At 45.4% G+C, this 17,341-nt stretch overlaps 1 protein-coding gene across 1 annotated transcript; it reads left to right on the forward strand.

Moving 5' to 3' along the window:
- Positions 1-317: 317 nt before the first annotated feature.
- Positions 318-5,203, forward strand: POLR2L (RNA polymerase II, I and III subunit L). Its single transcript, XM_050896900.1, has 3 exons — positions 318-477; positions 1,026-1,133; positions 4,723-5,203. The coding sequence occupies exons 2-3, from the start codon at positions 1,039-1,041 to the stop codon at positions 4,829-4,831; spliced, it is 204 nt and encodes a 67-aa protein (XP_050752857.1). The 5' UTR covers positions 318-477; positions 1,026-1,038; the 3' UTR covers positions 4,832-5,203.
- Positions 5,204-17,341: the final 12,138 nt, after the last annotated feature.

Here is a 17,341-nt window from a genome sequence, read left to right on the forward strand (position 1 = left end):
CCGGACAGGGCTGGTGGGTGCCGGGCTGCAGCCACCAGTTGCGCTTCCCGCCCCGGACGGCTCCGGTACCTCAGCCAGGATGGGATGAGAAGTCTCGTCGCCACAAAAGCCCTCTCACAATGCAACAAGTGCCCGCCCGCCCACCTGGGAAATGAGGAGGAGAAGGAGGAGCAGGGGCGGGCGCCGTGCTCGGTCGGTCGGTCGCTCGCACCGGCGGTGCCGCCGCTCTCCACTCCCGGCGCCCCAGCTGCCACTCAAGGCGCCACACGCGAAACGCGAAAACAAGCCCGCCCCGCGCGCGCACTCTCTTGAGCCGCACGGGACGCCGTACGCTCGACCGCTACCATCCCGCCACCCCGCGCAGAAACAGGGGTACGGCGGACCGCCTCCCGCCCACCGCGTCGGCCCGCCTTCCGCCGCCTCGCCGCGCTGGTAGCGCCCTGGCAGCAGTTACGGGAGCGCGGAGGAGCCGTTACGGTAGGAGTCGCCTCACGGCGCTGCGGCCCCCTCAATGCCTCGGCGGGGCTGGGAGCTTCCTCGCCGCCTTAGGGTGGGGTTCGCGGGCGAACTGGGACCGGCCTCCTCCAGGGAGGCCTGGCCCGGCGAGCGAGGCCTCGGCCTCGGGCTCCCCCGGCCCTACAGCCGCTTCTTAGGCTACCTTTAGGCCTGTTTCTGCTGGCCATGGGGCAGGGGTAACCCGCTCCCGGGCGCTGGCTGGTTTTCCCAGCCAGAGGATGCTGGGTCCCTGGCTCCCGGCAGAGCGCCGCTGCCCACCGCCCTGTTCGGAACTGCCTCGCATGGGAGGTGGTGCGGGCCTGACCGTCGGTGGGGAACCGCGACCTAAGCCGGGTTGCGCCGCTATAATTCAGCACCGCTGTAACGCGGCCTCTTGTTTCGCTTACTGTCACGTAGTCTGTTGAGATGCCGTTTGAGACTTGTACAAGTTCTTAATTTTCTTTCCTATATTTGAATATGGTATTTAGTAATTTTGCAGAGGTGTGATACTGTATTTTTTAATGTTACAGCTACAGTGCAAAAATGATCATCCCAGTCAGATGTTTCACATGTGGCAAAATAGTTGGAAACAAGTGGGAAGCCTATCTTGGCCTTCTGCAAGCAGAATATACAGAAGGGTGGGTATTATTTCTGTATGTTCTTTGACTCAGATTTTACATGAGATTGCACAGTGCGTAAGATATATAAGTGCAGAATCATGGCATTATAAAGAGCTGTAAAGAGGCTAAAAACTACAGATACATTCTGAGGCTATTTAACTAGACGTTAGAAATTATAATAGATAAGAAAGTACTTGTTTCCCTACTGAATCTTTCTGGGTAGTAGTATGGAAGTTGCCAAGACGTAACCTTTATACCGAAAACAGTCTCAAATATTGAACTCTGTAGGGAGTGGGAAGGAAAGAAACAACCAGTACAGTCAACTTTGACACCAGTGTGGTTTTTTAAAGGGGAGTGTATAAGTGTAAGACCTAACTAAGATTGCTAACAATGTATACCCCTTTTAGGTTTTCTTAAAAGCATTTCATATTCACTACGCAGAATTGCTAACCTTATTTGAAAGCACTGGTTTTCTGGGGGGAAGGGGAGGTTTAACTGCTCTAGATACCTGACTGGTAGTCCTAACAATTCTATTTTAAGAAATCTATGCATGCTTTGCGTAGACAGAATTGTCTTTTAATTGTTTGTTCAAGGAGGGTCTAGCTGTGGGGAGACTACTTCAGAAGGGTTTGAGAAGGTAACTCCCGAGAAATATTTACATTGTCATCAAGTTTAAGTATGAAGAAAAACAGAGGATATTTGCAATTGAAGGGAGTGGGGGGGGGGGGGGGGAAATGTTAGAAGTTTAAGAGACTTCCCAAAGTGATGATGTTGAAACTGTTAAATAGAAAGAAAAGAGTATTTGCTTTGCATTCAAATGGTTAGGGTTACTAATAGATTTTTAAATGGACTTATGTCTATGAACTATCAGAAGAATGTATATTAACAACACAGATTTCACTGCCTTTTCTCTAAAGTAAATCTGAAAACATTTTTATGGTTTAGGATACTATTTTGTCAAATATTAAACAGTGGAGCAAAGAACAAACAGGGAAGGAAAGCTTTGGGTTTTGAGCCTCATGTAAACTTGTAGGAAGTTGTGATTATTCTCTGTGCTGCTTGATGTGGAGTTTGCAGGGGAAGGATGTCCTGTCCTCCCACCATTTATCAGTTTCATGAAAAACTGTCCAGTGAAAATCATTCAATACTTTTCCTAAATCAGCCTTTTTAGAGTGCATTTACATCCCAGAACCTGTCAAACATAGCTGAGTGGAATATTGCAGCTGCTAAACTAAAGGTATTTGGAAAGTCCCTACAAAAAAAAAAAATTTTTGCTTTCATTTGTGGAGCTAAAAGTATTAAAATAGTATGGGTTGCTAATTGTTTCTCACTAATATTAAAATTTATCAGAGCTATTCTGGTAGCACTTCTGACTTAGTTTCCAAGTATTACATTTTAATATTTTTCTTGTCTTCATTATTACTCTGCTTTTGTACGGGACAGGAAGATGTACGTTGTTATTGATAAATGCTCACTTGAAAATGATTGCTGTGGTCACTGGTGTGATTCTGGGATGCCTGTTCAAACCAGTGCAGTTATGGTATTGTAAGATCAGAAGCAGAGTTTACAGATATCGAACAGTTAAAATCTTACAGTGCAGTGTCAGAATCACTATTAATGGTGGCTTAAGAAATGGATGGACAAAATGGAAGAAATAAACTTGTCTGAACAATTTGTGGTTAAAAAAGACCCACACCTTTCTGTTTGTCCCTTAAAATTGTTCTTTTTCCACAAGTTCTTGGAAGCTAGAGAAAAAGGGGAATATAACTTAAGTTGTTTTAGCTGAAATGTATAGTATGACTTTTCAAGTTGTGATTAATGTTAGTATTTTGCATCTCTGATAACTGCATTTGAAAGTTCAGAACTTTCCAGATAGCTTTTAAACGTACGTATCAACAGACATCAGGTGCTTTTGTTCTCAAGTGTTTTGGAAAGTTTAGATATCATATGATATTATTTATAAACATTATTTTTAAAAAAATACTGTTCATATACTTCTTTTAAATAACTTTTGCAAGTGCTAGTCCTAAAATGAATAGCCCTGCTATTTAAGCCCTTGAAGAACTGTTGATAGGTACAAGGACTAATTGACGTCATCAGAGAAGCTGCTGGAGTTTGACTCCATGCAGTTAGACTGTACTGCTTGAAGCCAAACAACCTTTTACCATGGTCCAGCTTATGCAGAGGCTTCCTTTCAGTCATTTATACTTTAGAAAAGTATCTATCAGCTTCTTCCTACAGGAGAATTACAGGTTTCAGGAATTTACATTTGTTTTAAGTAAATGCTGGATTGTTGCACTGCATCATATAGATCTAAAGACCTGAGATCAGTTGTATTTCATGAATGTCAAATTCTGAAGGAGTATCAGACTGGCTTTATTGTTAATACGCTGGTGCTAAAGAGCTTGGATAGTGTCACTTACCTTTAAGAGGTCTGATAGCGATAGCCATTGAAGACACATGCAGTGGTTTAGGCTAGGATGACTCATACATTCTCTACCCAACCGTAAGAATCTTGAGCAGTCACTCAGAAGGAATTAAGTAGAAAGACTGTAAAACACAAATTTCTTGTTGAGCAGTCTGCACATCCTTATTTGTGTATTTGTGGGGAACAGGTTGTATAACTGAATGTCGTCTTATATGGGAACTGGAAAGGATTTTAGCCTTCCTCAGAATTAGCATCCCATCCATATGTGGGGTAGTTTGCATTTTGAGTTATTTTAGTTTCTGTTTATCTCTCACCCTTTTAACATGGCTTAGATCTTACAAAGTAGGCAAGTATCATCCTCAGTTTACAGAAACGTTGTGTTATAATGGTGCTTAGAGATGCTAACAATAGCATGGATAGCAATGCTTAGAGATGCTATTCCTTATTCCTGTGTCAGGAGATGATCTAGTGCCTTCGTGCTACCCTCTACCATACAACTAGCAGGAGCTGTAGCCAGCACAGGTAATTATGGACTGTCCAGGATTTTAAGAGTGGAAATCATTTCCCATGTTTCAGAACTGTGTTCCTTTTACTACATTCACACCTCTTGATTGATCAGATTTTTACCCAGATCAGCTCCTCTCTTTTCTACAGATTGGTGTTTGTAAAAGAAAGACTGAGTTACTGTAACTAAATAATTGAGGTTAGAAATGTACCATATTTCAAGTCTCTTTCCAGCTGTGAAGACTAAAATTTTATTTCCAAACCCAAAATACTTGCATCTCACTTAACCTTGCTGTTTCATGACCAAATATGCCCTCATGAGTGGGTTAGTTCAGAAGAGGAAATCCTTAAGAGTTAGTCTGTTATGGTTCTGTTCCTATGGGAGTTCTGCAGACTTACCTCTGAAAACTCAGTAGTTGTGTCAGCTAGACACCATCTTCAACAGAAGATCGTGTGCTCTTGCAGGCCAGAGAACAGGCAAACACCCTGTCAACAGCAGTAAATGGAAAAGAACATTAACAGCACATGCTAAATTTCTATTTCTTAGTTTGAACTGCAAACAAGTTTTCCTCTATGACTAAGCTCAAAGTAATCAGTATGTTGCTTAGGAACACTTACAAGTGGTTCTGACTCACTTCATCCTTTTTTTTTTTTTTTATTGTTGTTCATTAATAGAGATGCCCTGGATGCCCTTGGTTTGAAGAGATACTGCTGCCGCAGAATGCTCCTAGCCCATGTGGATCTGATTGAGAAGCTTTTGAATTATGCACCCCTGGAGAAATGAGATGAAAAAAGTACCATGCTGCAAGCCATGTGGAACGTATCTCTAATTCTAAACTTGAAGCTGGACTTCAGGCGGTAAAGGATGAAAGCCACCTGTAATGCAACCATTGAGAGGTGTTTACTTTCTGGAGAAGATAATGCCTCGAGCCACTAACCTTTTTCAAGGAAACAAAGGAAAGATGAAGTCCACTTAACCAAGATTTGGAGATTAAATTGAAAGTTTGGATGCTTCTTTTTAAATTCTGTTTGGAGTTGTTTTGTGAACTTTTAGATGCATCTGCCAGCAAAAATAAATGTTTGTTCGTGTAGAAAAATTATTGTATTTCATAAAAATGTTGAAATAAAGGAGGCGTTTCCCTGTAGCCTTCCTACAGTTTCTGGATAGAGTTAAGTGTATGCTTGGATCTTGCCATTTGCTTGTGCTGGTTACTTTGAGGTTAGGAGTACTATTAAGTAATCAGCTCAGCGTTTTGCACTAGGCAGGCACACAGGTTAGAAACATGGGACTGAAGCTCAGGGTTCCAGCGACAGGGAGATGGGTAAGTTTGTTTGGTAAGAATGAGGCGTGACTCCTGAAAGTTTCTGGAGCTAGCATAGGGCGCTTTCCACTGCAGTTAAAGTCAACTTGCGGCCTCTACCCCAATTCTTATAAAACACTGGGGCTGATGTATTATAAAAAAAAAACCAGTGGTGCAGTGCCCTTCATTTAGGTAAAACATGTATGAGTGTTCCCACGGAAAGCACTGGATGTGAGAATTTACACATGCTGGTGTGAACAGGATCAAAGTCTTGATCTTGCCAAGCACCTGCACCACTCTGTAGTTGGTACACACGCAAGCTTTCCACTTGTTAGTCATTTCATCGGCTTCACGTTGTGCTGCACGTGTGGTGTGGTACTGCCTGGCCAAATGGAGAGTGCTCTGTGCTCTCCTGGTGGAACGAAACACTGAGAGGTCAGCTGTACATGCAGGGCTTGTGAAGGTTACCTACACTGAGAGACAGGCACTGACCCTGCCAAAAGGTCTCACCTTCCTGTCATGCTGTTGGCTTGAAAGCTGGACCATGTTTCACGCTGTGCTCTGACATCCAGAAAATGCATCATTCCGGGTGGTGTGTGCACAGGCAGACACACCCACCTTACCTGAAAATGAAGGAGGCCAATTCCTACATCTGTGCATGCTCAGGATTCTGTTCAAATGAAGCATTAGCCCATATGCAAATGTAGGACAAATCATCGTTACAGCAGCCTTGTAGAAAACAGGCTGGAACAGATGATAATCCTTTAGCTTGCAGTCTGTTACTCCTTGGTACAGTTAAAATTTTGGCACTCGCATATCGGCTGCTGGCTAAGAAGTCTCTCTGTTGATTCTTTTCCGTAGTTGAAGAACTACAAAGAAGTTGTTTGAACAAAACCTGGGTTTCGAGAGATGGTATTTAATGTGCTTACTGTGTCAAACTTGGACGCACAAACCTTAAAACTAGATTGTCTCACAAAACAAGTTGCAGGACAGCTTGCCTTTGGCTATCACCCCACCAATCTTTACACTTGAACTTGCTTTTCATTTTAGTACAAGGCAATAGTAGATGTTTCGCATATTCAGCAGTTCTTTGCTGAAGACATTTTAAAACCATATGCTTTAGCCTAATGCAAAGAGAATTAAGCAATTAATTCTAGCATTTGTTTCATAGTTGGTTGGATAGCTTATGTTCTGCATGCCTGCTGTATTAGCTACCTAAATGCACTTTCAAAAAAAAAAAAAAACCACCTCTTTCAGGCTATTTTTAAAAGGGACACTATGAAATATAGGATGACCTTTCCAAACTGAACTCCTGTAGGACACTTTTCCATGTTACAGTGGAGCGTTACATGGAGATACGTGCCAGCTTGTTCACAGAAAGATCAGAACGCTGGGCCCAGCGCTCGTTCCGTGAGCTGTACTAAGAAAGCACAGCCGCCCGGGCCGGTACGTCTGGCAGAGGCAGCCGTGCATTATGCCCTGTGGAAAGTTGTCCTGCATCAGTGCCAAAGAACTGGATTAGACAAGCCGACAGGACTTTGTTTCTATCTGCAAAAGCAATTTTCTAATCTAATTTTCTGCTTTAGAATAACATGTTTCTTCTCAAAGCTGATGCCAAGTTGTCTGATATGAAAAGCTATGGCTCTTAAATACTTATAATGAAGATGAAATTTGCAAAAACACAGCAGGCTTCATTCAAAAATTCAAAGGAAAAAGAAAAAACACCTTGGTTGCTCTCATTACTGTTTCTCAGACAGAAAACAGGGTGCAGTGGAAGCCAATGACAGTGTGGTATCCCTCCATCAGACAGATGTTACACAAGGAGCAGCAAAAAAACCCTAGTAGCAAGACTAAAAGTAAGTCAGTCAACAGCAGGCATTAATATTAGCTCATGCAGCACATGACAACCTGTCTGCATCACAGCTTTTCCTTGGGAGTTTGCAAATGCAGCATTGACCAAAAAAGTCATGTCTGTAATGTTGTGAAGCAAACGGTTTATCATGTTCATATGAAAGGTTGTCTCAAGAGTTTTGTCCTTGCAAGAGTTAGGAGCAGAAGCAGAGCTTAAATCCTGTTCCATAAAGAGTCAGTGAATTTTTCAATGGATTTCTATAAATCCCAGCTTTCACCCCTGCTCTTTGGTAACTAGGAAAGTAATTCCTTTTTCGCTGTCATTTCTCCTGTGCTTGCTTCTGCAGCTGTTAACATAAGCATATTGGATCTGCTTTCTAACCTGCCAGATCTCTTTGAGAAGAGCCATTAAATATGCTCACAAGAACTGTACTTTTTAAAGCCAATGTAAAAGACACATGTGTATACACAAAAAAAAAAGCCTCAGTTTTCTCTGAATCTTAATAAAAAGGAGCCCTTAGCAGAATCAACAGATAGATAGGCAGAAGTGGCAAAAAAAGAGAAATTGTACTGAATATGTAGCCCTTAATTACATGCAGAAATCTGTCAATTGGAAGATTGCTGAAAAAACAAAAATCCCACCGCTCCTCTGCAGTCATTTATTCACTTCATATATAAAGCATTTTGGAAATTTTTCAAGTCTGTTTTGAAAGACTGTTGCAAGCATCACGCTAACCTGGTACTGGAAAAGCAAGCAAGCACAATATCAGAAGTGTAACAGAAGAACCCCCATCACCCAGGCTGCAGCCTCCCTGGGGACAGGGTGGCCTCAGGCAGGACTTTCACACATCACTATCGTATAAAAATGAAGTAGTGCCTGAGAAGCACATGATGGGAGTTGAGGTCATGAAAGTACAGAGCAATCTGCTTGTGGAGTCCAGCATCCTGCTTCTACCTGGACCATCAGCACCAAGATATGTGTGTGCTTGGAAAGCTTTACGTTTCTTGAAATGACAGTTTTAAACAAAAAAACCTCTTGATCACAATTCTGAGTCCATCTACAGGGAGGAAGTGAAGTGCTTTCATGCCTATCTGTAACGAGCCTCAAGCCTTATATTTCAAAATGAGTTTTGCTCTGAAAAACAACCTCTTGTGAGGGTCTCACCCCAGGGTGATTTACTGAGAGATGTGTGCTGGGGTTTTGTTCTTCCCATGACCTTTCCCCAAATGCAGCCTGGAATTGGATACTAAAGTCTGACTTCTTGTATATGCTTCTTGTCTATGTGAAGAAAAATGAAAACTCAGAAAACCCTAATTACAACCAGTGCACAAACCCCGTAGCTGTACATTTCCATAGAGATGCCTAACTAGCCCTGTGGCTACAAATCTACATTTCATTGGTAATAAACTCTGAGGATCCAAAACAAGCTACCTCTTTCCCTGCAAATAGCTCTACAGGAAAAAACAATCCCCCCCCCCCCCCCCCACCAAAAAACACACCACCAAAACCAAATAGCCTATTTGCCTCTAAAAGCAGTTTAATTCCAAATAGTTTCTAACTTCAGTACTGATCCTAGTAAGTCCCCTCTGAGCAGACCCATGTACATCCATTTGAGCTTAATTAACCAAGCGAGATTTTCTTACTCCTGGAACTTCTCGGTTTGAGACATCTCCAAAATAATGTTGTTGCCACCTGGCTTTCACTGCCCAGATGATGAACACAACTTTGATTTCCCCTTCAGCATGTTTGTGCCATGATTTACATTGTGGCTTTGTTTTCAGATCCAATTTTTACTCAATTCCTCCAGCCAGTGAGAAAGCATTTTTAATGGGGCAGCACAATAGAGATGTTTGAAAACCAAGAACAGGAGGCACGTGGCTGAGACTTTGGCTTTGCCGTGCTGCAGGGTTTGATGTGTCGCCCACTGAAGTCTGTAGGAGTCTTTTCATTAACTTCAATGTGACTTAAAATGGCCTGGTAGCGTGTGGTGCCTCACACCACTCGAGTGTCCAGGATTAATTTGTTTTGTTGAGTTCTGCTAAGAAGAGCTGTTTGAGGTGCCCAAGCCTTAGATACTCAAAGAGCTTTCAGATCTTGCTGCAGACCTCAGCCATGTGCACCTCCAGCATATAAAGCCATTAAAAAAAAAAAAAGGTAAGTTATCTTTGGCTTGAGCAACTCCAGCCACCCAGGGAGAGCTGCAAGGCAACCAGCTTTGCTTTGGGCTAGCGGTTGGAAACCGCACAATATTTACATGGGAGTAGGTCTCATTTAAACCCTCATCTCCTTCTCCTTGACACTCCCTTACAGAAATATATAGAGGATATAGAGCCAAGACATGCAGAGAGCATTAGGTTTTGCACCCTCAATCTTATTTCTCCTTCTCCACAAATGCATGTCTTCCAGACTTTGTCAGTCACCAGTTTTGGTGACCTACACCTTGTCTTGTGCTTGCAGGTCACACGTAGCTGGGGTGGATGTAGAGCTCCCAAGCGCCACACGAGTTTCCACAATTTCCTTCCTGATGCATCTGCTCCCATATTGAACATTGTGTCTTGTAACAGCCAAGCTAGAAAATTCATGCAGGAAAGTCCTTCATTTATCCCTCCCAAATACGAAGCAAGTGTTTTAATAAAACGGGTTCATTATTTCCTGCTTTCAGGAGCTGAACAAATAGTGATCAAAGAAAGGCATGGAACAGCAGACAAAAAGCTAAAAGCCCATATAACTTTGGGGAGTGCAAGAAACCAGCAGTTAACAGCAAACTTCAAAGTAAGCGGCAAAGGCCATGGTCAAGACTTTCTGTAGGCACTGATGATTTTGAATTAACCCATGCCCCACCCCATGGGCTGGATTTGGAGCTAGGAAGAATGAATACTGAATACCTGCTCTTTGGGAATCAGACCTCCTTCTTTTAAAAGCAGGTCTACTTGGAGCACTCCAAGAAATGAACTGCTTTTAAAAAAAATATGAAATAAATCAGTGCCAGCAGTAGGACAGCTGTGCTCAGCACCCACGGTTAGGTTCTGACCTTTCTTGAACTGCTGCTTTCCACATTTTCTAGTGGTTCACCACAGTGGTTTCTACAAGCTTTGAATTACTTCAGAGATTAATATAAACGTCACTGTCCTTACCAACATCTCTCCAGAGACCCAATCCAAGTGCATGAAGCTCAGTGGGAATCTTTCCTTCAACACTGCTGTACTTTGGGTCCATCCCATTCCACCCTCTCTTTGCTTTCTCCAGGCTGGTCACATCAGCAACGGAGACTCCCTTTGCCCGTCTCCATGTAACATCATTGCTCATGTCTTTCAAAGACAGAAAGATGCTTCACCTTAAGGTGTATATTTAGGGACAGGCCTTGACAAGAACAAATAGGCTCATTACACAAGCCTTGGGCAAGCCACTGGTGCAGTGCCTCAGTTTTCCTGCCTGTACCTCTCAGATGGCACTCATCCCACTCTTCAGAAACCATCAGAGATGGACAACAAGGAGAAGCCTAATCTCACCCAACCCCTGGTGTCTTCTTGCCTCCCTCTTATCAAGTACCCCTATCATATACTGCCCTCAAATCCTAATGCAGTATCTTTAAATAGATAAAAAAGTGCTTTTTGACTGTGAGCAGAGCCCAATGCAGGAACTGCTGATGGAAAGCTGCTGCCCTGAGCTTGTGCAGCAATTCAGAGATCAGCAGCATCACTGTCCTTGGCCATCCAGAAGGTACGAAAACACAGCTAAAGCCCAATTATCTCCAGCTATTTACTCAAAGCTGCATTAAAGTGCTTCCCTCCCCCCCTTTTTTTTTCTTTTAACTAAGTCTTCCCTATGGTAGCATGTGTGAAAGCATGCTCCTTCCCAGACAGTGCTAGGAGAGGGAAGGGAGAAAACATCCACTTAATGGAACAATGGGATAAATGGTAGTCAGAGCAGTGTCAGCTACTCACAGTTAAAGGCTGCACTGATGAAATAGGATGTGCTCCTACCAACATTGATCAGCCACTACCCACCAGCTGACAGGCTCGGCCCAGCTCTTCACCAATACAGTAATGGTTTGCGATACAGCTAAGCCCTCAAGCCTCCCATTTCCAAAGAAAGTGGAAATGCAGAACTTTTATCATTGAGTTTATAAATTCATATGCAGCAATGGAATAGCTAACACTTGGGCTGGAGGTATAACAAGAGGTTTTACTGAAATTCCCCCTGAAAATTTAAAAACAAAAACAAGAAGATGAGTGCTGCTCTCAGCTGTAGGCCTTGCCTCGTAATGAGATGTGCAGCTGAAGCAATTACTAACTTTAGTTTTTTAAAGGAGCAATAGCAGTTTGACTAGGAGGTCTTCCTCCAGGAACGAGCTAGTAAATGAAAGCATTAAGTTAATAAGGGCTTGAGTGCTTCAGATCATTACAGAGATGGCCTACAGCTCCACACTTCACCAACTTGATTTTTTTTTTATTATTATTATTGTCAAAACAGCTTGAAGAAAACCCCCGTTGGATCCACTCAGCATTAAATGCAGCCTAGACAAATGGCTGCTTTCCTCCATTAAGCAACATTTTTAAAAGGCAAAAAAGTAATAATTAAATTCCACTGATGAATAATTACTTCTAATAAATAAAGAGAAACAAATGCCATTGGCCTCAGCAGCTTTCATGTCAGCTACCCAAGCTGCTACAGAACCAAATGAACATTGTGTGTTGCAATAGCTGGGAGCAGCAACATGGAGAAACTCCCGTTTCAGCTACAGTGGGAGACATCTTGAGCCACGGCTCTTGATGGTTGAGCAACAGCCGGAGCAGCCGGTGGTTCCTGACAGCCTGGCATCCCCTGTCCACCCCGCAGCCCTGTGCTGGGCACAGTTAAACCCCTTTTATCCTGCCCTTGTCTCAAACCACAGATGGGCAAACCTGCTTTGGGCCAGGTCCGGGACACAGATCTGCATTGTCTGGGGCAAAGCTGGAGCCTCCACCCAGGATCAAGGTGGTCACGCACTACCTGAGTGAAGGTTCTTCATGGAGGCTGTGGCCATACTGCCCCAGACCCACCAAGACAGCGGTGTTTACTCTCACTCCCTGCCAGTGCAGCATGCCCAGGAGGCCAACAAACTCCAACTGCTTCCACATCTCAACCAAGGGCAGATTTTCATAAAAGAAGGCAACTCTTCCAGGGGATATTTGGTCAGCAGAGCTCTTCTTTCTGTTGGAGTCTTATAAATTATCCTCATCCTTTTTCCCTCCCAACCCACCTCCCCCAGGCATGTTCCCAACTCAAAACATCTGAAAATTATTCTGAACTCTGAATGTGATCAGCTAAACGTAACCAGAGAGAGCTTCAGGCCTTCGCTCCCTTCTGCACGTCTGCTTCCACTGGGCTCCGCTGGTAGAAACAGGGAAGTCATATTGCATGTGAGGTTAGTGCAACATCACAAACTTAAGCTGGTTATTTCTTTCTTCTTTATTTTAAAAGCTACAATATTCAGGTAGCTCAAGGAAAAACAACTTTTGGATTTTGTCTGCTTATAAATCCATCACAACAGCTTGGGGGAAAACAGTAAATAATATATTGGAAGAAGAGCACGAGGCCAAAAGAAGAGTATGTGCCTCTGGATGTGCTATTTGCAACCGAAGCCAGGTACCAGGCTGTGATATTAGTATGTGGTATTGATTTGTTCTTAATCCAGAGAAATGCCCCTGTAATGAACTCTGCTGTGCCCTTAATGATTTCATATCGAAGGATGTTAGGTGCCTTGCTCATAACAGAGTAACAGCAATTCCAAAAATAGTAAGCCTCATAATAAAATGTTATTGAGGAGCCTGAATTTCAATATAAAAGGGACTCTGCTGTACTCAAGGGCTTACTAGATACAAAAGCATACTTTAAAAAGTTGTATTAAAGTCGTGTTGGCACCTGAGTTACAGAGGCAATGTGACATGCTACTTCAGGGAGCAGCTGAGCCCCAGGTCCCCAGGAAACTTTTAGGCAGATGTGATACAGGCTGGATTTAATCCCACCAGATGACTGGGGCAGGATGCCTAGAAAGCACTGAGATGCTTTTGAGAGCTGCCTGTGAGGGCGGGAGAGTGCGGCCGCAGTGCTCCTCAGCAACAAACAGGGACAGCACATGAACAGGGTGCTGGACCAGATGCCATGTGCCTGATCCTGGCTCTGCCGCTCACCCGCCAGCCTTCATCAGGAGCCTCCCAGAGGGCCACTAGCAAGCTGCCACTGCAACTGGTGCAAGTGGGCTTGTGAGAGAGGGCAGCCACTGCCAGCTTACCGGTGGGAAGAAGCCAGCATCCCCATCAAGCTCAGGGCCACCGCAAAGAGCTCAGTTGGGAGCACCAGGTCTAAGGTTGACCTCACTTGCAGAGGATTCCTCAGCCTTAGCTTCATCAGTGCAGCAAAGAGCCCCAAATTAAGCCTGCCAACCAGGCTCCCCAGCCTTTATCAGCATGGACTTCAGCCTGGGGAGGCTGGCCCAGTTGGCAGGACCCCAGTGGCTGGGAAGGATGGTGGTTGCCCATCTCCCACCACATGCTGAAGCAGCAGGGAGCAACGGCTGATGTACAGCCTGGTATTGAGATGTGCCAGTGGGTGTGAGTTACGGGGTGTATGCATGTATAAAATCAACACACCAGCACCTGTGGTGAGGAAGAAGGCATCTTCCCAGCTTCAGGAGGTCGGGTGACCTCTCCAAAGCAAGGGGTAGATGATCTCAGGGGGCTTGGCTCAAAACACAGAGATGTCTATCTGCACCTAACTACACACCTGGCCTTGGGGAGGTCTTCGGGCTTAGAAGAGGTCAGAGATACGGAGCGTGCCACCCAACTTCATATCCAACTCTACCAAAGGGCACTACCAGGACCCATTTGCACCTTAAGCCTTGCTCACACTCCTGCTACCTGGATACCACCTATTTCTGCTGGCTTATTCCTGCCCATAATTTTGGCCCGCTGCAGCTCAGGATGCAGAGCAAGTGGTCCCCAAGGTATCCCAGCAACGACAGGAGGGAAACACAGGGAGGGGGCAGCACTGCTCCCTGTCGGGAGGAGACCCCACTCTCGCCCCAGCATGACCGCCCCCTTTGCAACCCACTTTTTCCATTTGCCCTTTTCCAATCCACTTTCCCCAGACCTGTTTGAGGCGGCATCCCTCACCGTGTGAGAACAGATCGAGATGAGGTCTCCTCTCTCCAGAAGACATCAGAGATTTTCTCTTCGTCAAGTGTGGTGGGAACAATGAGTCTCGTAAGTAGCCAAATGCTCAACAGCAAGTTCAAGTGGACGCTTCAGCCTGGCTGCAGGAGAGGCCAGCTGCAAAAAGTCATCACAGAGACTGGCACAGCTCTGTGAAATGGCTGAAGCAAAAAGCATCTCCGTATTTCCTCCCCTTCATTTCTGCATCACTTGCCCAGCAGGAGCGATGTTTACTCTGGTCCTGGGACCATCTCTTGCTCCCTTCACTCTGGTGTCAGAGACGTCCAAATTAGCTCTTACCTATGTAACAGTGGGGCTGGCTTTACTCTTGGAAATAAAAACTGGAGCAAGCCACAGCTGAGAGGATGTGACATTTGTTTTGTTCACTGCAGAGTTTATTTAACCCTTGCTTCCAGCATGCAGGATGCATCCCCCATCCCTGGCTTGTCCTGGAGCTCCTGCTTAGGACAGAGCTTGTTGCAGAGCTGCTGGAGCTAAAGCCAGTGGTGCGGCTATCCCACTGCTGCTCCTTACCATTGCAGAGGGCAAGAACTGAGGCCACCTGCAGTGTTGCAGCCCTCAAAACCTAAATCCCCCCCCCAAAAGGGGCTGTGGCAGCTGATGCTTTCACCCTGGGCAGGGACAGGGATGCTGCAATGGTCAGGATGTGCCAGGCAGGGCCAGACATGCATCTCACCAGGGCAGGGCACTGGGGAGGAGGCTGCTCCTGCCCTCAGCCATGTGAGCCGGCTGATGGTGGTGGCATGTCAGGGACATGTCACTGGCTTTCTGCTAGTGCTTCTGCAGTGCGGGATGGGCTACAATGAAAACAAAACACGCAGCTTCATTTCTCCCATCCCACAGCCTTTCCTTCAGCATGCAGTGCTGCCCTCGGTCTGGACTGCTCTCAGGTTGAAGCACATCTCCTCTGCCCACAACTCAGCCACCACACTGAGGGCAGCGCTGCCAGGCTCAGCCCCAACACATCTGTTTTGGCTAGTGCAGAGCCCCTCTCCTGGGCTAGAGGTGCAGAGGGGAAGACCCAGCCCTGCAAAGAACCTCCTGGGAGCCCCTTCAGGCCTTCAAATAACACTCATGCACCAACTGGCTTCATTAAGAGCAACTGGGGGCATCTCCTGCCACCTCTAGCAGGACTGGGGACAGGATTAAGTAGCTGGAGAAACCAAGGGGTGAACATTTGCCTCCTACAAGCCCTAAAAGGGAGCTCAGAGCTTGGTTCACAGGTTATCCAGGAGAGGGGATGTAGACTGGAAAAAAGCAATTAGCTCAATTATGCCTAATTAAAGGCATAATTGCCTTAATTATAGCCCGTTGTTTCTGACCTGTGCCCAGGAAGTGGCGTCAGCGGGGCTGCCCCTGCCTGCAGGGTCCACGCGCGGGGCAGGTGGCAATGCCTGAGGGGGCTGTGGCTCACTGCCTCCTCCCTCCAGGACCCTTTCCTGGGGAAAAGTGGCATTAAAAACTGGGCCAGAAAAGTGAACCTTTTCCCTTGAGCTGGCTTTAAGCAGGTGAAGCAGGAACCGCCTACCTCTCCCCAAACCCTGAACTCCCTCTTTGCTCTAGCCTAGTTTCTGCTTCTAGTTAACCCACAGGCTGGCAGCACATGGTCCCCCCTGAGAGACGACAAGCATCCTCGGACCCTGTCTCCGGGAAGGACTCTGAATCCTAAAGCAGTGAAACAAGAGCATCTCTCCAGCGGTGCATGGAGAGCAGAAGTTATTTGCATTCACGTTCCAGAAACCTCTGCCTGCCAGAGCAGAATCGAGTTTACTTGAAGCTTCAGGCTATGCAAAACTAGAAAAAATTGCTGATGCTAAACCAGAGGCTGCAGTCTGACACCAATTTGCGTTTCCCATTGTTGGTTTCAGAAGAGGAGTGCCACCAGAGTTCAGCAGTTTCGTAGGGTCATAACTCCTTTGGAGCAATATTTTTGTTACTTAGATTACAGGCAGAATTTAAGTGGTGCAGCTGCAACCGGGGCTGTGTGGAGCTTGGCACAGCTTGTACAGACACTAAAGGGAAGTTTTCAATCTAAGGGGACAAGGAAAAGGAAATACAATTAGAGGGGAAGAAGAAACACTGATAGGAATGAATTTGTCCGCTGTGCTTAGCAGCCTCTGGCAGTGCAGGTGCAGAGGAGCTCAGCTCTCACTCAGGCAGGTGGAGGACAGACTTCTCCGGCGGTGCTGTGTGCTCATCCGCTCCCATCCAGCACCAGCACCTGTAACATCTGAGTATCTGGTCACTTCGCTAAAGGGGTAATTGAGCTCTGCCAAAAACCCCGATACAAGAGGTGTCCTCAAACCTCCAGGCAAACTGGGGATGCAACACCAAGCTCCTGTATTCCCAGTCAGCACCTTAATCGCATCCCCAGCCACTCACCGCTCTGCTTGTGAAATGCTGCCTCTTTTCGCCCACGTTCATTTAAATTCAGTTCACTTCCAGAAGGCAGCGTTGTTTTTTTGGTGAAAAGGGCACCAAGAGCCCACATTTGTTGGGACTGTGATTTTAACAGCCCCATCCAGTGCCATTAACTATGGTAAATGAACTGTAAAATATGTTTGAATAACATTTGGGGGTTTTTTTTTGAAAAACATATTTAATACATATGCAGCCTTCTTTGCTGTCCTATGATTTAGGGCTCCACTCCCTGCTCTGGGGTTCAGGATTGTTCAACTTGGAAGTGTGGACAAACCTCAGGAATGTTTCTTTTGATTAATTCTGCCACAGCTGCCAGTTAGAGCCCAAACGACTGAATCATTCATGAGCCCATCCACAGAGCACGAGGCATTCAGCAAAGGAAAGAGCAGGTCAGCCTTCAACTGACTGCTATCAAAAACTTTCATTGAAGTCCTGGAAGAGAGCAGTGGGAGAGGGAGAAAGCAGGAAAAAGAAATAAATAACAACATTGATCACGTCTGTGGATC

Source organism: Gymnogyps californianus, chromosome 5 (genome assembly GCF_018139145.2).
Source record: "Gymnogyps californianus isolate 813 chromosome 5, ASM1813914v2, whole genome shotgun sequence".
Lineage (NCBI taxonomy): Eukaryota > Metazoa > Chordata > Aves > Accipitriformes > Cathartidae > Gymnogyps > Gymnogyps californianus.